Source organism: Kogia breviceps, chromosome 5 (genome assembly GCF_026419965.1).
Source record: "Kogia breviceps isolate mKogBre1 chromosome 5, mKogBre1 haplotype 1, whole genome shotgun sequence".
Taxonomy (NCBI): domain Eukaryota; kingdom Metazoa; phylum Chordata; class Mammalia; order Artiodactyla; family Physeteridae; genus Kogia; species Kogia breviceps.
In genome coordinates this window covers 45,711,658-45,737,665 of record NC_081314.1, presented here as the reverse complement: position 1 = coordinate 45,737,665, position 26,008 = coordinate 45,711,658, and the positions used below count along the sequence as shown (strand labels likewise).

The 26,008-nt window shown below is 36.2% G+C and overlaps 1 protein-coding gene across 6 annotated transcripts in view; it reads left to right on the top strand.

Moving 5' to 3' along the window:
• The window catches only part of IFT80 (intraflagellar transport 80), a 115,269-nt gene that overhangs the window by 12,535 nt on the left and 76,726 nt on the right, over positions 1-26,008 (top strand). For 4 of the 6 annotated variants that reach the window (XR_010840657.1, XR_010840656.1, XM_067033941.1 and 1 more), the window contains exons 2-5: positions 504-593; positions 3,067-3,288; positions 12,583-12,693; positions 14,506-14,574. Coding sequence is in view for 4 of the 6 variants with exons in the window: in XM_067033941.1 (XP_066890042.1) it covers positions 557-593; positions 3,067-3,288; positions 12,583-12,693; positions 14,506-14,574 (439 nt within the window). In the remaining 2 variants the exon portion in view is untranslated. Of the gene's footprint in view, positions 1-503; positions 596-3,066; positions 3,289-12,582; positions 12,694-14,505; positions 14,575-26,008 lie in introns of all 6 variants that reach the window. The other 2 variants (XM_067033939.1, XM_067033942.1) reach the window with 2 other exon arrangements.

Below are 26,008 nucleotides of genomic sequence, written 5' to 3'. Positions count from 1 at the left end.
CTACCTCCAACAGAATGTAAATCTCAGATTGGATCACTAGGTTGATGATGTCATAGTATTCCCATGTGGGTTCTATAACTAAAGCTCAAAAAATGTATCTTAGCCCTCAATCAGACCTTTGGAATTTATTTTATTGTATATCCATTCAACAGGACCAACATTGATCTGCCATTGAACAGTTTAAAAAATCTTTGGATTAGGTCTCAGGACAGCCCTTGGAAATTATTTACTTGGCCAGATTTAGTGGCGTTCTGTACTTGTAGGACTGTTTTAGGAAGGTTGTAGAGGACTTCTGGTGTCCAACCCAAGGCCTCCAATCACTCACTTGGCAGAATTAGCACACTGACTAATTTTCTTCCTCTTTCCATGTATTTGTTGCCAGCAGGATTGAAAGTGTTTTGGTGTCCTTGGCTTGCTAAGATGTTTTGTTTACTTTTAATTTTCTGTGTATATATGTTTGTTTTTAATGCAGATTCTCTATTTCCCTCCTTTTATTTTTACAGTGAATACTGTATCAATCAAGTGGCATTTTAAAATTTTGCTGGAAGGTGGAGACATGAGACTGAAGATATCTCTTTTAAAAGAACCAAAGCATATCCTTTTAATACTTATAAACCTTATTGTGATCACCTTACTATAGTATTGTTAAAAGTTTTCTTCTATTTTTGTAGTCTAGTTGGATAATGGATTTTTTTTCATTCCTTTATTGGTCGTTTCACTAAATTGTTTCTGAAATACTTGAGGTCTTATGTTGCAGGTAATTCTCCAATGTAAACTATTTGCTCTAAATCTTACTTTCAAATTTTTATTGACATTTTTCTTACTCTACTTAAGTACTACTATACTTAAGTACATAAAAAACAGTTTTTGTTTAGTCTAATAAAATCTTAAAGAAAGTTTTTTAAAAATCAAATAATTTATCTGTTGGTATGATCTAGTATGTTTTCATTAAGTTCTGCTCTATTTCTTCTTGCTCAAGATAAAGTGGAGGGTAAGTTGGGGAAATCTGAGCAATTAGACCTTTATTATTTCACGTGCGAAGGGGGCATTTATAAATATTTCTCAAACGCATGACCTTATATTTTGTCAGCAAGAACTCCCAGTTATGTGTCAGGAAGATATGATAGGCCCCTTTACCTTCATTCTTAGTTATTTAGACCAGTGCTTCTAAAAGTATCATCTGTGGACTTTATTGCAGGTCTGTGAAGGGATAAGTACAGAAATTGAAGGTAAGAGGGAAGAAATTTTTGTAGCAATTTGATAGTCATAACATCCAAATATAAGATCATTTTTCTAGTAATTCATTTTTATTTTATCTTAGAAAATGTTGATCTGTAACAGATTTGAAATAAAGAAAAATAGGATCTTTCAAAGATAGAGAAGCACTGTTTTAGACATTTGATCAAACGTTTTGAATTAATATTGTCTTGTCTGCTTTTTTTACCGTTTGAGTGAAGATATAATTCCTTTTATTTCTCCTTAAATCATTTTTATTCTCTTTTAAAAGTGTGCCCTCAGGAGTTCATGCTGCTTACAATCTTTTAGATTTTGACTATGTCTATTGTCTGCTTTTACCTTTTCAAGCTGAAGAATAACAGTCTTTTTAGACTTTCTTATTCTGGCAGTCCTCTCATTTCTTCTGTAATTTTAGTTAACTTATTAGTTTGAAGATATGTCACGTATGTCTGATGTGTACTTACATCAGTTTTTATGAGGATAAGCTTAATATTTTTTGTTTTGGAACATGTGTGTATGTGTGTTTTCTTTCTTTCTAGATTATGCCTGACACTCTCCCTTTTTAAAGGTTTTACCGAACATTGTTTAAGCTATAGCAATTATACTGGAAGAATTTTCTTCAGTAATGGCCTAATGGGACATCCAGATCCTTTTGTTTAGATTCTACTTTGAATTCTGAGTATTCCAATGCCACTTTATTACCTATTTGTGCAGTCTCTTAAGAACTTTCCATAATTTATTTTTTACCTTTTTGGTTATTTTGCTTAATCTATCATATTTTGAAGTATTAAAAAAAAATCTTAGAACATCCCAGAATAATTTGGCACATAGTCTCTTTCTTTTTCCTTAGAGTTTACTGATTGCTTGGATGAGCCAATAGAAATCATTGGTGAGAAGAGAAGGCAGTAAAATGATGATACAATAACAACAAAAGAGCAAACAACCCAACCAGGATAATGTGGTAATATAGAAATCCACATATAAGCAGGAGAAAGCATCTCAGAAATGACAAACTGAAGTGCCTTCTCTAGATACACAACTCTGCTAGGTTAAGCAACCTGTTCTGATGGTGGAAGTGAGGGCTACTTGAACACCTCAGTTTATAGAAATCCACTTGATAAATCAGAGACCGAAAAAATAGGTTAAAGTAAGAATTTTAGGGTTCATATCTTATCCATATTACCTTGTAGGTGCAATAAATTGTAATTGAATTACTTCCTGAGTTTAATGTCAGGAAATTTGGTAGGATTTTAGTTTCAGCTGTTAAGCTGTAGGTTTTTCCTAGGAGAATTATTATAATGTGTCATTTAAGCAGGTATTTTACTGTTAGATTTCAGTCTTAACACTTGATTTTTGAAAACTTTTATCAAAATAATACATGCTTATTCTAATAACTTAAATGAAACAGATAAATGTAAATTAAAAAAGCATAGTTCCCTTTTCTCCCCACTTATCCCCCAATGGGTTAGAGTCGATCCTTTCATTCCTTTTGTTCTGTTAGATGTCTTTGTGTATCTTTTGCCTTGTTTATGGAATACTTTGTAGCACAATTTTAAATTTTTCACATAGTCAAATCTTTCTTTTTTTCTCTTTTGGCACCTGGGTTTCTTATCTTGCTTTCCATTCTTCTTACAACTGTTTTGATAGATGCTTATTTTCCTTTTCTTATATGGAAAAAATATGAAAGTCATAAAATGAAAAATACGCTTAGAAGCTTGAAACATTTTACCCTATTTTATACTCTTCTTATAATCTGCATCTGCAAAATATTGTATCTATTAAGACTGAAGACTTTTGTGTGTGCTTTATGTCTCCTTAACATGGTGACACATCAAGAATTAGTAAGCTGTGTGGGCTGGAATACTGCTGAAGAACTGTATTCATGTAGTGATGATCACCAGATAGTGAAGTGGAACTTGTTAACTAGTGAAACAAGTCAAATAGTAAAGCTGCCTGATGATATTTACCCAATAGATCTTCACTGGTTTCCTAAAAGTTTAGGCATAAAGAAACAAACTCAAGCAGAAAGCTTTGTTCTCACAAGTTCTGATGGTAAGTTTTGAATAAATGTTATATGCTAATCTTTGTACTTAAAAGACATAACATTTTAGTATGACATGTTTTGAGTTGTTTATCCATTTCCTATGTAGTCAGTTTGTCTGTGTATAGGCTATAAAACTATTGTCATAGAAGAAGGTGAATTAAACTGGCATATATTGGGATTGAATCTGAACCTCTGGCTTTACTTTTTCTGTGCTCGTAGGTATTGTTAGGCTTTTATCAGTTTTGGTTTCTAATTTTGTCAAATTTAACTGTATAACATAACCACACTAAAAATAGATGGTACAACACACACTCATTTAGTAAGCTATCAAATATAGTCTTTATTTTCTAGTACATGTTAATTTCTACTTACAGAGCTGGAGATTACTTTGACCATAGTTTTATTGTGAGTAAAAAGCATGATTTTTCTATTTTTTAAGGAAATGTTTTAATTTTCTTAGAAATAACTTGAACTGTTTTTCATCTGTATTACACTTTACCTACTATATATCAGTTAAGAGGACATTCATCAAAAGTAACAGAAACTTACTCGGCTAACTTATGCACAGATGGAGTTTTCTGGTTTACCTAGCTCCAGGGGTAGATCTTTAAGTACAGCTGCATGAGACCCCTATTCATTTTTTTTTTTTTTAAATAACATACACAACCCCTTGAGATTTTATTTATTGATTTATTTATTTATTTTGCTGTGTTCGGTCTTAGTTGTGGCATGTGGGATCTTTGTTGCGGCATGTGGGATCTTGCGGCACGCTAGATCTTTCATTGCAGTGTGTGGGCTTCTCTCTAGTTGTGGCGTGCAGGCTCCAGAGCGCGCAGGCTCAGTAGTTGCAGCATGTGGGCTCTCTAGTTGTGGCGCACAGGCTCTAGAGCGCGTGGGCTTAGTTGCCTCACAGCATGTGGGAACTTTGTTCCCTGACCAGGGATCAAACCCGCATCCCCTGCATTGGAAGGCGGATTCTTAACCACTGGACCACCAGGGAAGTCCCCAGGCCCCTATTCTTGCCATCTCTTGGATAGACTCACCCCAAAAGGTGAGCATGATGGCAGCCAGCAGCCCAAGGCTTACCCTACAGGAAAAGAAAAGTCAGCAGAGAGAGTGCTTCTTCCTCAATATCACTTGCAGTCAACATGCAGAGAGGTCCTGGACAAGCTTGGGTCACGTGCCCATCACTGAGTGAATCATTTTAGTCAGGGGACTGGGACACTGATTGACTGAGCATGGCAGGCCTTAGGCCACCGTGGAAAGGGAAAGAGAAGAGGGCTTTTGTAACCAGAATAGGAAAGGGATGTTATGGCAAACAATCACATCAGATTCTAATTCTTTTACATGTAATTTTTATTTTTATTTTTTATTTATTTTTTTTTTGCGGTACGCGGGCCTCTCACTGTTGTGGCCTCTCCCATTGCGGAGCACAGGCTCCGGGCGCACAGGCTCAGCGGCCACGGCTCACGGGCCCAGCCGCTCCGTGGCACGTGGGATCTTCCCGGACCGGGGCACGAACCCGTGTCCCCAGCATCGGCAGGCGGATTCTCAACCACTGCGCCACCAGGGAAGCCCTACATGTAATTTTTAAACTTAGTTTTCTGAATCTTGATTAAATGAGATATTGTGTGAAAGTATTTGGTACAGTGCCTAGCGCTTACAAGATTGGCTCTGAGTACAGCTAGAATTTAGTTTACCTCTTATGATAAAATGAAGGGTTCACTTTAAAAAACAATTTTAATTTTGTTATAATTTCACATTTATAGAAAGGTTGCAAGAATTGTACAAATAACTGCTGCATATCCTTTATCCAAATTCAGTAGTTGTTAACATTTTATCCCATATACTTTATCATTGCTGGTCTTTTCTCTCACTTTCTCTCTTTCTCTCTCTCTCTCCCCCCTGCCCGCCCCACATATACTTTTTTCTGAAACATTTGAGAGTAATTTATAGATATGCCACTAACCATAAATACTTCAATGCATTTCCTAAGAATAAGGATTTTCTGTTACTTAACCACAATACATTGATCAAAATCAGGAAATTTAACATTGATGTAATACTGTTATCTAATCTACAGTTATCTAATCTACAGTTTATATTCAAATTTTAACAATTGTCCTAATGATATCTTTTATAGAAATTTGTTTTTTTCTGGTACAGAATAACACATTGTTTTTGTGATATCTCTCTAGCCTCCTTTAATCTGGAGCAACCCCTCAGTCTTTCTTTTATGATCTCCACTGTTTTGAAGAATACAGCCCTGTTATTTTTACAGAATGTCCTTCAATTCATGTTTGTCTGATGTTTCTTCATGATTAAATCCAGTTATACATTTTTAGCAGCAGTACTCAGGGCATCAGATTGGAAGATTCATGATGCTGGTTTGACCCATTATTGGTGACTCTAACTTTGTTTATTTTGAAAGGTTGTGTTCACTAAATTAATCTAGTGTAAAGTTAATGTTTTTCCCTTTTAATAAATAATTTCTGAAAGGATACTTTCAGACTACATAAAAATATTCTCTTCCTCCTCAGATTTCCTCCCACTGTCTTGGCATCTATTGATGACTCTTGGCTGAATCATTTATTACTAAGATTGTTGCCAAATGGTGATTTTTTTTTAACTCCATAATTTCTTTTATATTGATTTGTTGGTATTTTACTGCAAGGAAGAGCCTTCTGTCTCCTGCCCATTTATTTATTTGTTTACTTAGATTAGACTCATAGATTATTTTATTTCTTGAGCATCCTATTACTACCATTTAAAATTTTTGATGTTACAATTGTCCCAGGTTTGGCCAGTGGGAGCTCCATGAAGCCAGCTCAAATGAATTTTCTTTTTACCTGGGGGGTATGTTTCCTCATCATCTTTTGAGCACTTCTTTGCTGGCACAAGATGTTCCAGGCTCATTTTGTACTTTCCCAGTCCTAGCTTCCTAATCAGCTGTTTCTCCAAGAAGACTTGTTCTTTTCTGGGTGCTTAATGGTATTTAAAAGCCAAGATGAGTGTGCCAGGTGTGCTCATTTCAATGAGATGTGTTTACTTCAAGGTCCTTTCACAGGACAGAGCTAAGAAGTACGAATAGAAATGTGTATTAAAATATACATATCTACAGCAATTTCTTCCTCCCTTCTTCCCTCCCTCTCTTCCTTTGCTTCCTTCCCCTTTCTCCCTTCCTTCCTTTCCATGATAAAAACCGTGAATTCATTCTGATACTGCCAATTCTAATTCAGCACCACAGGGTTAATTCTAGTCTTTTCCCCCATACTTGGAAACAGTGAGGAAGCTTGGCTCCCATTATTCTCAATATATTTACTTACTTGTTTAATTCTACAATACACAGCAGGTTGTTTCAGAGTTGCTAATCCATACTATTGCAAAAAAAATAGAGTTTAATATTTTACTGTTGTTTTTATCTTTACACTGAGGATATAGAGTCAAAGTCTTGTGTTCAAAGTTACTTGGCATTTCCCCCCTACTAATGTTGCTATTCATTTAAAGTATAGTTAAATGTATTTATTTCTGTTTGTTTTCCATTTAAGGTCTCCTCTCCCCATCCTTGTTGATTTGATTATTTTTTAAATATGTAAAACATTACATGGATGGTTCCACAAAGTCAAAATTAGATAAAAAAATATACTCAGAGCAATGTCACTACTCTTACCCACCCAATCCCATACACCCTATTTTTATTTATTCCCTGTATGTAACTAATCCCTTTGGTTCTGGTTTATCCTTTCTTGTTTCTTTTAGCAAAAAGAAACAGATACATGTATATTTTCTCATTTCACCTTTTTTTTTAATTACATAGAAGGTGGCATACCATATATTTTCTTTTTTTTCTTTTTTTAACTTTTTATTTATTTTTGGCTGCGTTGGGTCTCTGTTGCTGCATGTGGGCTTTCTCTAGTTGCAGCGAGCAGGTGCTATTCTTTGTTGTGGTCCGCGGGCTTCTCATGGCGGCTTCTCTTGTTGCAGAGCATGGGTTCTAGGCCCGCAGGCTTCAGTAGTTGCAGCATACGGGCTCAGCAGTTTGGCACGCGGGCCCTAGAGGATGCAGGCTTCAGTAGTTGCAGGGCATGGGCTCAGTAGTTGTGGCGCTTGGACTCTAGGGCATACAGGCTTCAGTAGCTGTGGCGCTCAGTAGTTGTGGTGCACTGGCTTAGTTGCTCTCTGGCGTGTGGGATCTTCCCGGACCAGGGATTGAACCCGTGTCCCCTGCATTGGCAGGTGGATTCTTAACCACTGTGCCACCAGGGAAGTCTACCATGTATTTTCTTTTCATTTTCCTTTTTAAAGTCAATAGTGTCTGAAGATTGACCTTTATCTGGTGAATATGGACAGTAAATATAGTTAGTCTTGATAATTTCTGTTATCTGAGTGTTTCCCTGATTTATTAAGACTACTTAGGTACACACCTAAAGAATAGTTGTTTGGGTCTCTATTTCACATTGGATTTAGGTAAAATACTTTCTGATAGGGAAAAAAGTCTAAAGTAAGACAAATATCATTTAAAGATAAATTTGTAAGATTAAAAGTGGGAAAATGTATTATGACTCTTGAGAAACTATAGTGTTTACTTTTATTTTTAGGTTTACTACAAAAACAAACAAACAAACAAATAAGGTAACATAACATGCTATAACTAGGTGTAGGAAGAATAGAGAACCAAAGCCAGGGTAGTTGAGTATTTTCTCTTAGGCTGGGATGAGGAATATCTGGGATCTTGTGAAAGTGAAAGCAAAGGATGATAGTTCAAAGAAAAGAAGTAGAAGAGTAAGACAAGAAACAGAATCCAGAAATGTTAAAAAAAACAGAAAAAGAAATGTTCAAAAAAAAATAAAGTGGATGCTCTTGAAAGGTGGTCGGTGAAGGTGTTTCTTGCCAGATAAACATCTGAGATCATTTTATGTATCAATGCTGTATTCTCTGTTAATCAAATATTATAAAAAAGTATTATTCTGGTTTAAAGAATATATAATATGAGATCCACCTTCTTAATAAATTTTTAAGTGTACAGTGCAATATTTAATAATTTTATATAATTTTTGTGTAAGCACAATATTGTATAACAGATCTCTAGGACTTTTTCATTTTGTATGATGTTAACCCAGTGCTTAAAAAATTCTTTTTCAAAATTTAGTTCTTTGCCTAAGAGGTTCCCTCTTCTAGTTGGCACCAACTCTCTTGATTTTTCTCCCCCAAGGCTGGCAAAAATGGTTATGGCTTTTGAGTTTGTTCATCACTCCTCTAGTGTTCCCTTTGTCATACCCCCTCCATCTTCTGTGTTAGTGGTAACATTCAAAAAAGATCCATGGGATTTGGGGACAGGTCCTGAAATACATAAAGCAGACTTTTGCCAAGTATTTTGTCTCACCAATAATTCTCTCTTCAACATTATTACTTCTTTCTGAATATTTCATGCAGCTCTATCCTACTTTTTAGAGGAGCTATTTCTTTCTTTGACAATGTATTGCAAGATTTACATTTAAAAAAGAATGATTTAAAATGCATTAGGGGAGCTGCTATGTAAAGGAATTCTGGTGTAAAATCTTTTGTAAAACCAGTAAACACTCCTTAAATTATATTTAGTGAAAGTTGAATTTTTTAATACATTGTATTAGATATCTTAAAGTAATCCTCATATTCTCTTATTAGTTAATATGTACATTTAAAATGCGACTTTAAAAAGCATTTATGTGTTCATTTCTTTCTGTCAGAAGTTAGTGGTTACCGATCCCTGGCTTTTTGTAACCATCTGCCAAAACATTTCTGCTATTAAGCAGTCTGCAAAAGTGCTCATGTGACCTTTTTCCTAGCACCCTATTTCAAACCTTCTTATGTTTCCATAGACATTTCTTAAGGCATTTCTAACTTTAAGAAATGTGTTTCGTGTAATTTTAATCTACTTACTCTGTTCTTTTTCCCTTTTATAACATTTTCCTCTTTTTAGTTTAATTTATCTTTTATTTAATAAGAGATGAATTTTATACCCTAGGATTTAAATATCCATGTTTTTTACCCAAATCATCCATTGTTTAATCAATGAATTGTATCAATAAAATGAATAAATGTAATCAAGTGTATTGATTATATTCTCTTCCTGATTCCCCCCCCTAGCAAATAATTGGAAATAAATTATTTGCTTTCTAGTTTTGGTCTAGCATTTTTAAAAGGTTATAGAAAAGCTGGAGAGAAGAAGAACCAAAATAGTTAAAAGGATAATTGTGTTTTAAAAAATTTTGATATATGTAGTTTTATATTTATGCTTTACTCTGGGGGTGCTAGTCAAGCAATTTGTAACAATCAGGCAAACTACAAAGACCAAAGATTTATTGAATGTCAAATCTATGCAGAGTTGGCCTTAGTTGTCCCAGTATGTGTCTTCTGTGAGGTCATGGGAAGCAAGAATAATTTCAGCACTTGTCAGAAAGTCAGTATTAGATATTTTAGGATAAGAAATATCGGTGATCAAAAATACATAAAATTTCTGGGCTTCCCTGGTGGCACAGTGGTTGAGAGTCCGCCTGCCGATGCAGGGGACACGGGTTCGTGTCCCAGTCCGAGAAGATCCCACATGCCGAGGAGCGGCTAGGCCCGTGAGCCATGGCCGCTGAGCCTGCGCATCCGGAGCCTGTGCTCCGCATAGGGAGAAGCTACAACAGTGAGAGGCCTGTGTACCGCAAAAAACAAAAACAAAAACAAAACAAAGAAAAACATAAAATTTCTAAAATACAAAGAAAAGAAAAGACATTTTCGGACCCTTCATTTCAGGTTCAGGAGCTATTTGGTTAATCTCTTTGGTGATAGATTCATTCATTACATGCAACAATTTAGTATGTGGATATTTTGTGCTAGGCAGTATGCTAACATTTAGTGAAACAGATTTGGATAAAGTAAATAATGGCCACTCACTATATGTCATCTTTATAGTTTCCTCTTTTGAGATTTTTTTCCCCCTTGTATTTTCTTTCTAAAGCAATGCATTAAAAAAAGTATATCCAAATTAATTTTAAGTTAGTATCATAAAGAGCGTAATAGCACAGTTGAATTCAAAGTAATCTTGTTACATTTAAAAATAACCCAGAGGTAAATATAAAATTAAAAGGAAGATATGAGGAAAAGTAGATGGCGCTAGTGGGTGGTTAGATGAAGGAAAGGGGTAGTTTATTGATGAGGGCCTAGAAAATGAATGATGGGAAAAGACGGCTCTCAGATTGAATGAGAAAGAAAAGAATGTCAAAGTAGTCTTTTTTTTTTTAAGTTGCTAAGTATGGTTACTGGGTTTGTAAATTTAACAAATGCTGCTTACGTAAAGCACTATTGCAAATAAAAATATGACAAAGACATGGCCTTCTGAAAAGAATCACAGTCCAATAAAAAGATGCTGCAACAGAGCTACAAATATTGTGCAATGTGTGTAAAAAGGGAGAATGACTTTATTGATGGGAATAGGTTGGTGGTCAGTGAAATAGCCACAGGGTGCTAAGTGTAAAGTATTTTAAAGCCATCTGTATTAGAGCTCTCCAGAGAAATGTTTTAAAGCCATCTAAAGCATCTGACTTATTAAATATATATTTTTAATGGATTGTTAATATTCATCCAGAATCTTGAAAAGCCTTAAGTTAAAAATGAATTCAAACAAAATAAATCCTCTGAGGCAAAATTTGATTAAGCAAGCCACATTATTCTTTTGCTACAAAAAATATATACCTTATTTTGATTGGGGGAAAAGTTTCTAATTTTACTGTACAGTTGTCCCTCTGTATCCAAGGGGGTTTGGTTCCAGGACCCCTGTAGATACTAAAATCCACAGATGCTCAAGTCCCTTATATAAAATGGCATAGTATTTGCACATAACCTACACACATCCTCCCACATACTTTAAATCATCTCTAGACTACTTATAATACCTAATACAGTATAAATGTTGTGTAAATAGTTGTAAATACAATGTAAATGCTATGTAAATAGTTGCTGGTACAGGGTAAATTCAAGTTCTGCTTTTGGAGCTTTCTAGTTTTTTGTTTTTATTTATTTATGTATTTTTTTAATCAGTTGGTTGAGTCTAAGAATGCAGAACCCTTGAATGTGGAGGACCAACTGTACTTAATTATTTTATTACAAACTATATATTATTAGACTTCATGATCATTCAAAACCACACTGATTATTTTTTTGGCTTCCTGTAGCACTTATTCTTTGTACAGTGGATTTGTTCCCTTGACATCTCTTATATAGTTTGCTTAGGTCCTTTAAAGTTGTAAGCCTTTTGCTGTTTGCCTATATATGTGTGAACTTTTTGAGAACAGCAACCAAGTAACTTGCTTCTTTTTGCCTACCTGGTGCCTGGTACAGTGTAAAATCAAATACGGCAAGAATTTGAAAATTTGGGATTATCAGTTATTAAATTAGTTAAACAAGGAGGCCTTTAGGCTTGAGGTGACTCTAATGCTGTATACCTCTGCAAACCAAAATCTAAGCCTGTAAAGGAATGCTTCAAGATTATGAAATTGAAACCTAAGGACAACCAATCACAAACAGCCAACTAGGCTTTAAGTTGTAGTCAATCAATACTATCCTTACTTTACGTCCGCCTTTTCTCTATAGAAGTCTCTCCCTGAGCTCCTGTCAGTGGAGTTTTCCTAACCACTTAAAGTTTGGCACTGCTGGATTGGAATTGATTTCTACACAAAGTCCAGTTTTTGTTGTTGTTTTTTTTTTTTTTTTGCCAGCGCGGCTTTTGGGATCTTAGTTCCCCAACCAGGGATCGAACCTGGGCCCCCTGCAGTGGAAGGGAGGAGCCCTAATCAGTGGACCACCAGGGAATTCCCCAAAACTGAATATTTTTTAATATGCCTCAGTTTATCTTTTAACACCATTTAACTATCTTGGTTCCTCTCCTCTACACCTTTCCTAACTTTTCTATAGCCTGTTTTTAAGAAAAAAAAAAGCAAGACTGCAAAGTTCTGCTTAAATAGAAGGCTTTCTTGACATTCCTCTTGGCCCCCTTTGACCATATCCCAGCAGAATTTTATTGTCCCTCTGAACTATCATAGTATCATATATATATTTCTGTCACACCACTTGTTTCAAGGTTTTATAATTTTGTTTTTGTGCCTGTTTCCCAATGGATTTGAGTGTCCCTTGAGAGTAAGAATAATTATATTATTTGCCCTGGTATCTCCAATGCCTAGCACTATGCTAACTAGTCTACTAGTAGATACTCAACAGATGTTTGTTGATTGGATACATTAATTTAATAAAATAGATTTCTCAAGTTTAATTTCTTTTAGGCAAATTTCATCTGATTTCTAAGTTAGGAAGAGTGGAAAAAAGTGTGGAAGCTCACTGTGGAGCAGTACTTGCTGGACGATGGAATTATGAAGGAACAGCATTAGTTACTGGTAGGTTATCTGCAAAAATGACATTTAAAATGAAATTTAAAAAAATTTTTTTAAATTTTGGGCTGTGTTGGGTCTTTGTTTCTGTGCGAGGGCTTTCTCTAGTTGTGGCAAGCGGGGGCCACTCTTTATCATGGTGCGTGGGCCTCTCACTATCGCGGCCTCTCTTGTTGCGGAACACAGGTTCCAGACGTGCAGGCTCAGTAGTTGTGGCTCACGGGCCTAGCCGCTCCGCGGCATGTGGGATCTTCCCAGACCAGGGCTCAAACCCATGTCCCCTGCATTGGCAGGCAGACTCTCAATCACTACGCCACCAGGGAAGCCCCTAAAATGAAATTTTTAAAGAAAAATTTCCAAAGGAACAGAATATTATCATTTAGCAATAATGTCTTTCATTGTCTAATAGCAAATAATTGGCACAGTATTGATCTAGACTGCTATATAATGTTATCATTCAGAGTGTCATATTAGTTTTCTTATATGGCTTATGAAGAATGTTCTGTCAGGAAGGTTTTGGAATGGTCAAGTGTGGGGTAAATAAAACTTTTAATTCTTTAAAATTCTAAAATTCAAAATATTCTCATTTAACTTTACCCCCCTTCCATCTCTTTTCCATCTCCTGCCCTACTGCAGGGATTCTCATCTTCACGTATTATATTAGTTATCTATTATTGCATAACAAGTTATCCCAAAAGTTAGTGACATAAGATAGTAAACATGTATTATCTCACAGTTTCTGTGAGACAGGGAACTGTTCAGTTGGGTGGTTCTGTCTCAGAATCAAGAAGTTGGATGGGGCTGCAGTTATATGAAGCCCCATTGGGGCTGGAGGATCTGCTTCCAAGATGACTCACTCACATGGCTGTTGGCAAGAGGTCTTACTTGCTCTATGACTGTTGCAGGAAGCCTTACTTAGTTCCTTACAATATGGGCCTCTCCATAGGGCTGCTTGAGTGTTCTAACAACATGACAGCTGGAACTTCTCCCTGAGTGAGTGATCCAAGAGAGCAAGATGGAAGACAATATATTTTATGACCCACCTTGGAAGTCATACTCCATCATTTCCACCATATTCTATTAGAAGCAAGTCACTAAGTATAGACCAAACTGAAGGAGAAAGGAAAGAGAAGTTAAGCTTCACTTCTTAAAAGAAGGAATAACAAAGAATTTGTGGATCTATTTTAAAACCACCACACCTATCCCCTGGGCCTTCTGTAGGACTTTTATCAGTGAGTTTCTCTTCTCTTGCCTGTTTTTTCAACTTCTCCTTTTCCAGTATTTTTTTTCTTTCCCTTTTTTTTTTCAGCATATAAATGTGTTCAGATGTCATTCATCTTGAAAAAAAAGAAATAAAAATCCCTCCTTTAACAAATAACTCTAGCTACAACTTCCTCTTTCTTTCTTTTCCATCAGGCAAACTGTTCAAAAGAGTAGTTTATTACTTCACTCCATTCAGTCCCCAACTCACTGGAATTTGGCTGTAACTCTTCTAATTACACTGAAAACACTTTTCTTAGACTTCTGGGATGGAGATGTCAGTGAAAATGAAAACATTATTTGAATAATATACTCATAAGTCGTCTAAGATTAAAGGAAAAAAATAATTTTGTCATTGAAGTCAGGCTACTTCGATAAAATTGTTTCAAAGTAATTTCAGTTAAGTTTTATATTTAGGAAGTAGTGATATCTAAGTAGAGTAACTCGTGTCTGAATTTTAAATGTGCATTAGTGTAGATACTGCTGATTTTTATATGTAAATTTAATGTTTGCATTTATTTTCCTATAGATAAAAAATCAATTCTTTTCTCTTTATAGTTGGAGAAGATGGACAAATAAAAATCTGGTCAAAGACTGGAATGCTAAGATCAACTTTAGCTCAGCAAGGTATGTATTATAATCAATTAAATGTCTGCATTTTCCTGTAAAAATCGTCTAATATAGTTAGTCTAATATAGTTCCTCAGGCTGATTTTGGTCAGGTTCAAAACCTGAAATCTCTTATTTCTATTTACACTTTTTCCTCTTACTTTCATGTTGCCTGATGGGCCATGGTAACTGTATTGTCTGAGCCAAGAAATATAAGACACACTCAAACGTTTTTCTTTGTTAGTGAATCTATATAAATGGAGTTATAGGCTAATGATTCTTTTTAAAATAATTCTGAAGCATTATGAGCATATCCTATCTAGAACAGGATTGAGTGTCTAGTTAAGTAAATAATAATAATACAAAACAGAGTATCTCCTTACTTAAAAAGTTCTAATTACATCATAATAATAGCACCCTTTCTAAATTATGTTGTACATCATACTAATGAAGGGGAACAGATACTCTTATGATCCAAAACTTGGTAAACTATAACTACTTAGAGCAGCAGCTTGGTTTTCCATGTTCATTGGGAAGAAGTGCCCATAAAGTCAATCCAATGGTCATACCTGTTGGGATTTAGATTACATATGATTTTTTTTCATGTAGCAGATTTATTTTCCAAATTAGGTTTACTTAGGAACAATAAAGCAGTTTTAATGTTGTCCTGAGCCCATATCAGCTGATCTTCAGAGACAGGTTGCCAAAAAGTTTGCAGATTATTCTTCAGAAGTATATGATAAAGTCATTTTGTGAAGCACCTCTAACAACTGACTTCCAAAAATTTCCAGATTTCATTTTTTAAGTCATGTTTACTCTTAGGATATGTTAAAATAGTTACATTTCTTTAGCTACACATCAACCAAATGTTAGCAAAGGTAACCATAAGTAATAGGTAGTGGTTATCTCCTGAGGTTAAATCTTTGGTACAGATGATCTCCAAATAGAATATTTATCCGTGAGTGAAAAATTTAGAGTTCATAGAAACATTCATCAGTAAATTTGTTAGGGAAAGATGTCAATTTATTTTTGCTTTAGTAATAAAGTATACCTTTAGAAAATAAATTTTATTTTAATCTTCTAGTAGGCATGGGCATTTACTTTTGGCTTTATAATTTTTGTTAGAGCTAATTATTTTGCATTCTTACCTTATGATGTCTGACTTATGAGCAGCTACACAATTCGTTTAGAGATCATCACCACCCCCTTGGAGGTGGGGCTGCAGTTCTTTTCAGCTGTTGATGCTCCTGAGACATATCTTTTTTTCCTTTCTTTTCTCTTTTGCTAAATATGTTGTCTATAGAAGACACAGATCTTCAGAGAAATTTTGAAAGCTTATCTCATTACCCATAATAATCTGAATTCTTGCCTAAGATCCTTCACCACTGTGCCCCTACGGCTCCTTCTCTTTCTTTAAATTCTTCCCAGTCATCTCCTTCCCTTTTATTACCCCTTGGATCTACCGTTTTGGACTTTACAAAGTCTAAAGTTGAAACTTAGAATAAGTTGTTTAACATAAACATTGTTAATCATAGAGGGTAGAGGACATAGTGCTGTTGGTTCAGTACTATAGTTTACCTGTATAATGGGTCTGGAAACCAGATTGCTACTTATTTTACTCTTACAGAGAAAATGCATTTAGAATTCCCAAACATGCAGAGGCAGTTTGGAAGCCCAATATATTCATAAATTAAGGACTTTTTATACATCAGAAGTCACAATCAGATGGCCCGTGGGCTGAATCTGCCCCACTAGCATGGTACAGGCCCAACATTAAAAATTAGGATATTTTACATACATATTTGGATTTCTGGTGTCTTGAAAAATTGGAAGAACTGGCAACATTAAGTCTGCTTTCCAGAACAAATACAATCAGCTGGAGTTCAGTAGTGGCTGCTCCATTTTTAGTTGGATTTTAAGCTTCTCTTATTTTTCTTACACTCTACATACTTCACTCATTTATATTACATGGTAGAACACAACATAAATCTCTGAAGGGATTTGAGTTTGCAACTTGTATTTTCAATAATAGTGATCATAAAATTTTGATTGTTAGTATGTACCTTGCAAGGAGCACTTACATCTTTTTAAGTATTAATTTTTAATAGATACTACATTCACATGGTTCAAAATTTAAAGCATAAAGATGGGTATAAAGTTATCTATTAAATACTACCCATGTCTCTCATATTACCCCTGTCTTTCAGCCACCCAGCAAACATTCCCAGAGGCAACTGGTGTTACTATTTTCTTGTGTAGGAAATTTGGTTTTTTTGTGTGTGTGTGGTACGTGGGCCTCTCACTGTTGTGGCCTCTCCCATTGCAGAGCACAGGCTCCGCACGCACAGGCTCAGCAGCCATGGCTCACGGGCCCAGCCACTCCGCGGCATGTGGGATCTTCCCGGACCGGGGCACGAACCCATGTCCCCTGCATTGGCAGGCGGATTCTCAACCACTGCGCCACCAGGGAAGCCCAGAAATTTGGTTTTATATGTTTTTTTTTTCCTTTTGTAAGCAAGTGGTTGCATATTGTATCTACTATAATATGCTCCTTGCTTTTTTTCACTTGAATTGTGAACTGTCTTGGAGGTGGTTTCATATCAGTGAATTAAAATCTTCTTCAAGTTGTTTTCCAAAGTGAATATACCATTTTTCATTCCCAATAGAAATATATGAAGGTTCCAATGTCTTCAAACCTTCAACACTTGTTACTGTCTTTTTTATTACAATCATCCTAGTGACTGTAAAGTGGCATCTCATTGTAGTTTTGATTTGCATTTCCCTGATGACTAATGATATTGAGCCTCTTTTCATGTGCTTTTTGGCTATTTGTAGGTCTTCTTTGCAGAAATATCTGTTAAAATCCTTTGCACATTTTTTTAATTGGGTTGTCTTTTTATTGTTGAGTTGTAAGAGTTCTTTATATATATTCTGGTTAATAGACTCTTATTGGATATATGATTTGCAAGTTGGATATGCAACTTCCCAATTCTGTGGGTTTCCTTTTCATTTTCTTGATGATAGCTTTTGAAGCACAAAAGTTTTGATGAAATTCAGTTTATCTATTTTTTTCTTTGATTGTTTCTACTTTTGGTGTTATATCTAAAAACTATTGCCTAATCCAAAGTCATGGAGACTTGCATCTATAATTTCTTCTAAGAGTTTTATAGTTTTAGTACTTATGCTAAATGTATGATTTTTTTGGTCTATGATCAATTTTGAGTTAGTTTTTGTGTATAGTACCTATTTTGGAGAGGGATGGGTGGTGCTCTTTTTAATTTTTTCTTCCCCTCAAATAGATGTATAAATAGGATTTTCTTAAAAGCTAAATTACATATTATGTCTTATAAGATAGGTAATTTTATTATGTATTCATTGGATCATGTAATGGTATTTTACATCAACATTCCAAATAGCTGTAATTTCCTTAACATCAAATGGCTGTGAAACTGCTGATCATTTTTATCCTATTTGAATCTTTTACTTCTCACTCAAGGTTTATGTTAATTATGAGATTAATGAACAAAACTAAATTAGGTAGATTTTATTTTAGTTAAGTTATTGGTATTTCAACTGAATAATCTGATATCTTTTTCTAGATTAAGAATTATAAATTCACTATAGAACTATGCTTTTAATTTTTGAATTTTTAAAAATTAATTAATTTTTGGTTGTATTGGGTGTTTGTTGCTACACATGGGCTTTCTCTAGTTGCGGGGTGTGGAGGTTACTCTTTGTTGTGGTGTGCAGGCTTCTCATTGTGGTGGCTTCTCTTGTTGTGGAACATGGGTTCTAGGCACGCGGGCTTCAGTGGTTGTGGCACATGGACCCAGTAGTTGTGGCTTGCGGGTTCTAGAGCGCAGGCTCAATAGTTATGGTGCGTGGCCTTAGTTGCTCCACGGCATGTGGGATCTTCCCGGACCAGGGCTTGAACCCATGTCCCCTGCATTGGCAGGCGGATTCTTAACCACTGTGCCGCTAAGGAAGTCCCTAATTTTTGAATTTTTGATCATTGTTGCCACCCACACTTTCCTAATAAGGCATAGATAGACTGCCTGTTTTATCTCTGGGAAAAATCATTAGAGAAGTTAAGTTATAATGACATTAACCCTGAAGGAAAAATCCCTAGTTATTTATAAGGTTTGATTTATTATAGGCTACAAGTTTCAAGGGTGATTATAAATCTGACCTACTGAGAGCTAAATGCTAAAGGTTCAAGTAAAAAGACCAAGGGAGGTAGAGGTGGGGGGACTCCTGGCTTCTTTGAGGAGAAAAGCTGTAAATTTTGGCACAAAAATGAAATAATGTAAGCCTGAATTACTGTAAGACTCTGAATTATGTAAACAATGTTGAAAGCATCCTATGATTTTTACTACATGTTTATGTTAATTGTACTTATTCCTTGATGAGTAGAAAAATTCCCATATTCATTTCTTGATGATTGGAGGCAGATATAAAGATAGAAAAGTCATGATCATCACCTTCTTTTCCAATACAGAAAAAGCATTAATCTTGCTTTTTTGGGGGGGGTGGGGCAGGGGGTGGAATTTGACTTTGTTTAAAAACTATTCTTACTGGTGCCTATCAGGAATTATTTTTCCTTATTAGAGAAAAATAATGTGTAAGCTGAGGATAATTATAATGAAGCCCTATCTTGTGTTACATCGTATATTTTAATTGTAGGTTAAAATTGGAAGAGAGTAATACTGCAGACCTTTAAGGACATTTCCCTTATACTGTATTCAAGTAGAAGAAGGAGATGACAAAACATGGAACCTGTTTATAATGAATTTGGTAAAGGAAATATAAATAACTGTAACACAAGGCAGAATGTGCTCGTTTCCTTAAGGCATTGTGGGAGGACAGGAAAGCAGAAATAAATGCTTTGGGGGGAGAGAAAGTATCAGAAAGGCTTCCTGGCAAATACTGCAGCATCTTTTAATTAGGCTTCGAAGGATAAAGAAATTAAGAAGGATAAATAAATGGGCTTGTTGGCAATGAAGTGGAGCAATGGAAGAAATTGGATGATCAGAGGCACAGAGGCAGAATGGTGTGAGGCGTGGAAGTCAGGTGAGCAACCCCCTTGGGCCAGGGTGTAGGCTCTGTGCGGGGTGGTACTGGCAGAGGGACCAAGACACTGATATTCGCAGATGCTAAATGAAGGGGGTTGGAGTTTATTCTATAAGCATATAAAATCTTTTAAAAAAATGAGCAGGAGAGTAAGAGATAAAGTCTGCCTTTTTAGGAAGATTACCTTAGCAGTAATATGTAGGATAAATTAGAAGAGATAGAGGTTAAATTGGGGTCGCTGGTATGGAGGTTACTGAAATGGTCTATGCTATTGTGCAGTAAGGCTTGAACAGAGTCAGTGATGAGAGTAGTTGAAAAAAGTGAATAGTTCTCAGTGGCTAAGAGTAATGGATAATCCTGTAAGAGGTGAATTCAGAGGAAGAAGTGAGGGGATATGTGTGGAAGGATGATATATGAATATGTAGAGTTTGAAGTTCTGGCATGTCTTTGAGGCAAGTGGAAATGTGTTAGAGCTCAGAGGTAAAGGCTGAAATATTATTGTGTCAGTTACAGAAAGGTGAAAGGTGAAGCTATGGAGGAAGTTGAGATCCCCAAGGGAGAGGTGACTGAGGCTAGAAACTAAAGAAACAAATGCCATAGGGTTCCCTGGTGGCGCGGTGGTTGAGAGTCTGCCTGCCGATGCCGGGGTCACGTGTTCGTGCCCCGGTCCGGGAAGATCCCACATTCCGAGGAGCGGCTGGGCCCGTGAGACATGGCCGCTGAGCCTGCGCATCCGGCGCCTGTGCTCCGCAACGGCAGAGGCCACAACAGTGAGAAGCCCGCCTACCGCAGAAAAAACAAAGAAACAAATGCCTTCATTTCAGCTTTTTTCTCTGTATTGACCCAGTGACATACACAACCAAAAAGTTTTTTGAGGAATAAATCCCACTCGATATTACTTATTTGTTAATACATGCCCCTACAAATAGAATGAAAGGGAAATAATTCTTTGTTTTTGAATTCTTAATGATTTGGCAACCAAAAATCTTGAGTGTCTACTCCCATGCACAACACAATAACAAATGGTTGCTTATTGCATTACAAAGTAGTAGCGGTAGTAGCTAACAGGTCGTGCTTATAGAGTGCCAAACTCTGCTCTAAGTTCTTTACTTATACTCACAAGTTGTAGACCTATACTGCACTCAAGGCAAAGGTAGCTAATGCTTCATTGTAATAGCGAGAGTTTGTTTCAAAAGCATTCTGAAAAGCATGCAAAAACAACATTTTTTAGGGGATACCTTTTAGTATGAATGTGAAAAACATGGTATATTTGACCATGTACTTCCTTAAAACAATTGAAATACATTTTTGTCTCCTTTTCTGTGGTTTAAAATGCCTTCATCAAGTTGAAAGAATTTAGATAATTTGTTTTACAGAGAGATAAGGGTCTGACATTTAACACAACCCCAGGTGCATGTGGTTTCTTAAAAAATTTCGAAAAGGTCACATGCTCTTAGTGTACAAAGTCAGAAAAACAAGATCTTTTTGAGTGTCTTAACTGAAATGGAGCATAAATAAAAATTCCCAATATAAAAAACAAGAAATTAATTATTATAAAACTACTTTTGTTTTTTGTCCATTTTTGTTAATAAAGAAATTAATACATCTTATTATATAATTTGCTAAACTTTTTGTTGTAAAGTTTTTTAACCTGAAGTCTATATTATTATTTCCTTACTGACTTTGCAAAGTGAAGTGTAGCATTGGGAGTAATTCAGTGCTTTAATAAATATGTTTTTCAAAAACATTTTAAATATTAAAGATTTGTTTCAAATGCTAGTGAGATGGATTTTTTATAATAGAAATAATTTTCTCTGTGAAGCTAATTCATCCACTTTCAATATGGCCTTCTCCAGAACCACACAAATCAGAAGTTGTATGGCAATAAAAACATATATACAGGAGTTTCACACTTAACATTTTATTATAAATATAAAGAATGAATATAAGGAAGAGTTCTCTTAGTTCTTGATGTTATATTCATTTATTCATTCATTCATTTATTTATTGATTTATTATTTTTGGCTGCATTGGGTCTTCATTGCTGCGTGTGGGCTTTCTCTAGTTGTGGTGAGCAGGGGCTACTCTTCGTTGCAGTGCACAGGCTTCTCATTGCGGTAGCTTCTCTTGTTGTGGAGCATGGACTCTAGGTGCGTGGGCCTCAGTAGTTGTGGCATGTGGGCTCAGTAGTTGTGACTCACGGGGTCTAGAGCGCAGGCTCAGTAGTTGTGGTGCATGAGCTTATTTGCTTCGTGGCATGTGGGATCTTCCTGGACCAGGGTTCGAACCCGTGTCCCCTGTACTGGCAGGCAGATTCTTAACCACTGCACCACCAGTGAAGTCTGTTATATTCACTTCGAATATTGGTGGTTAGGAAGTTGGAACTTCCTTAGCTATTGATCTTATTTAGGATTGCTTATTTATCATAAGTAACTTTATATTTTTTTTTGATTGAAGGAATGTGGTTAAAAACCACATGCTGCAACAAAGGAATTACTTAAATTTTCCTCTATAAGACTATTTCATTTTATTCTATAAATTACTATACCTGTTTCTTTAACAGCATTATTATTTAAAAATTGTTTTATAAGCAGGAAATGAATAATCTCCATGTCCTAACAGGAGAGATAAGTATTCTGAAGATTTATAAGGTTTATAAACAAGGAAATGGTGACACAGTTGACTTAATGGGGCCATAAATTCAATGTGAAAGAGGACGTAAGAGTCCCTAACTCCTCATCCTATACCCCAAACCATGCCTTTTACCACAACTAAAGGATTAGAGTCACATCCTGTATAACTCAATGGGAGCTGTGTTTACTGAATTATTTCCTTGGGGGTAGATGTTTGTCATAGTTTTGTATACACTCAGGAAAGTGTTATTTTACTGAGTGTATTCATGAAGATTTGATAGTCTATAATTAAAATACATAAATTTACTTTTTTTGCACAATACTTACAACTATAATAATGGAAATAAAGAAGGCACCTATAATTCTACCACTGTATCAAATAAGCTTTCCTCTCTCATTCCCTTACTATCCTCGCCAAGAATCACATTTGGAATATCTGAAATTTTGATTTACATTTTCTGGGGAGTTTATTAGACTTGAACTCTGTTCATTTGGAGATTTACTTTGAAGCCCAGGTCAGCTCCTGGCTACTCCCAGAGAATGTTTCAAGAGAATATACTTACTAAGTTTAGAAGAAGTACCCTCTGAGGTCAGCCATCTCATTGGTCATCTGTAGGTTCCTCTGATACAGGACAATCCTAGATGTCACCGACTGAACAGGATGTTTAGACCCAGTATAATATCTAACCTACACCATGAAAGGAATGCTTCAGGAGTTTTTTGGACCAGGTCTAAATCAGACTTTCTAAGTCCTATAAACCACTGAGACTTGCTCACAGTTGAATTACGTTCTAGTTGGGAAAAAAATGTCACTAAAGGAGTAGGGTGCCACTTAAACACAGCATTTATCTTTCTGAAATTTACTCCCTGTTGATTACTGATTACTCCCTGTTGATTAGCATCAGTTGGGTTTTCCATTTAAATAAACAAATCTTATTGATTGCTTATAAATCCTCAGATTCAGATTTCATTTTACTGAGAATGTAAATTACTGAAAGATTTATTCAATCATTCACATAAAGGTAACTGCTACAATAGTCTGACTTAGGAATCCTAGACAATTTTTTAAAGCTTTGTTTTATAAATATAAATAGGTTAATATTTCATAGATTAATTGTATAAACTTGATTCACTTCCCTAATGAACGTGTTCTAATGAATAGGTAACTGGGTCAGACAGTGGAGCACAGATAATTTAATGCTCTCAATTGATATGATAATTCATTATTTATTTATTTATTAAAAATTTTTTAAAATTTATTTATTTTATTTTATTGTTTTCATTTGAGTCTTTTTATTTATTTATTTTTAAAACATCTTTATTGGAGTATAACTGTTTTACAATAGTGTGTTAGTTTTTCCTTTACAACAAAGTGTATCAGTTATACATATACATATGTTCCCATATCTCTTCCCTCTTGCGTCACCCTCTCTCCCACCCTCCCTATCCCACCCCTCTAGGTGGTCACAAAGCACAGAGGTGATCTCCCTGTGCTATGCGGCAGCTTCCCACTAGCTATCTAATTTACATTTGGTAGTGTACATATGTCCCTGCCACTCTCTCACTTCGTCACAGCTTACCCTTCCCCCTCCCCATATCCTCAAGTCCATGCTCTAGTAGGTCTGTGTTTTATTCCCTTCCTACCACTAATCTCTTCATGACATTTTTTTTTTTCTTAGAGTCCATATATATGTGTTAGCATACGGTATTTGTTTTTCTCCTTCTGACTTACTTCACTCTGTATGACAGATTCCAGGTCTATCCACCTCCTTACAAATAACTCAGTTTCATTTCTTTTTATGGCTGAGTAATATTCCATTGTATATATGTGCCACATCTTCTTTATCCATGCATCTGTTGATGGACACTTAGGTTGCTTCCATGTCCTGGTTATATATTTTTTAAAGATTTATTTTGTTTGTTTTTAATTTTCTCCATTTTTATTGAGGTATAATTCATGTACAGTGAAATGACAGCTCTTTTTTAAAAAATAAATTTACTTATTTTATTTATTTTTGGCTGCATTGGATCTTAGTTGCAGCATGCAGGATCTTTTTTTTATTTGCGGCATGTGGACTTCTTAGTTGTGGCATGAATGTGGGATCTAGTTACCCAACCAGAGATCAAACTCGGGCCCCCTGCATTGGGAGCACGGAGTCTTACCCACTGGACCACCAGGGAAGTCCCCAGGATAATGTCTCTTAAGAAGCCAACAAAGGGCTTCCCTGGTGGCGCAGTGGTTGGGAATCTGCCTGCCAATGCAGGGGACACGGGTTCGAGCCCTGGTCTGGGAAGATCCCACATGCCAAGGAGCAGCTAAGTCCGTGAGCCACAACTACTGAATCTGCGCGTCTGGAGCCTGTGCTCCGCAACGGGAGAGGCCGCGACAGTGAGAGGCCCGCACACCGCAATGAAGAGTGGCCCGCGCTGGCCACAACTGGAGAAAGCCCTCGCAGAGAAACGAAGACCCAACACAGCCACAAATAAATAAATAACTTTATTAAAAAAGAAGAAGAAGAAGCCAACAAAGAAATATTCTCCAAAGCAATGATAATAAAGAAAAGAAGTCCAAATTTAGTTGAGGTGTACCTTTTTACCAGTTGGTTCCTAGGAGAGTTGGCTGAGTCAACCACAAGCTGAAGGCACAAAAGCAAAAGTCAAATGTTGCTGCTGGAGCACACTGCTAGGGAACGAAGACTCAAGTGTTGACCGGGTGAATGATCTTGGTGGGGCTGCTGCAGTGTTTTCACCGTTGCTGGTAAAGTGTCTTACCCTGGCAGGAAGCGAATGCCCCAGGGTCTTCAGAGACCTATTTTGATGAACAGAGTCACCTTGCTGAGGCCAGACATTCTCAGATAGTCCTCACGATTCTGGATATTTATAGTCTAAATGTCCCCTTGCCATAGTTGCTTATTCATTTGTTCTTATTGATTAGCCGCCAGTGGTGGCCCTCAGCAGCTGAGCTACAGAGTGCTTCATCAGCAGCCTCAGATGTCCATAATGATCTCCGGACGCAACACCTTCACTCTTACAGCAAAACAACTTTCCTTATAAAAACAACTTCAGGGCTTCCCTGGTGGCGCAGTGGTTGAGAGCCCGCCTGCCGTTGCAGGGGACACGGGTTCGTGCCCCGGTCCGGGAAGATCCCACACGCCGCGGAGCGGCTGGACCCGTGAGCCATGGCCGCTGAGCCTGCGCGTCCGGAGCCTGTGCTCTGCAACGGGAGAGGCCACAACAGTGAGAGGCCCGCATACCGCAAAAAAAAAACCCAAAAAACCCCCCAAAAACCAACCAAACAAACAAAAAACTTCATTCTTAGACCAAAACAACTTCATTTTGTCGTGAACGAGTGGATTTGAAATCATATCAAACCACTACACAAGAGTTGTTGATGATGGGAAATGATAAATCATGACTTTTCTGATAGCTCTTTATATCTTAACATAATGAAGTATATTTATTTTATGTATTTCCATAGCATACTCTCGAAGTCCTAAAAGCTCCATATTTTCTCAGCAAGATCAAAATTAGTAAAAAAATATAGTTTATCAGTTGCTCACAGTAGATTTTCAACAGGCAATCTTAACCTGGTCTATATTTCAGTATCAGACTATATACTGCAGTTTGGATGGGCCATTGAATAAGGAGGAAATGAAATGACACCCCAAATTGCTTTTTTGATTTTCCTAACAATCTCCCTTTTATAAAGCATAATAATTAAAGTTTATCAGGTTTTTTTTCTTTTCCTTT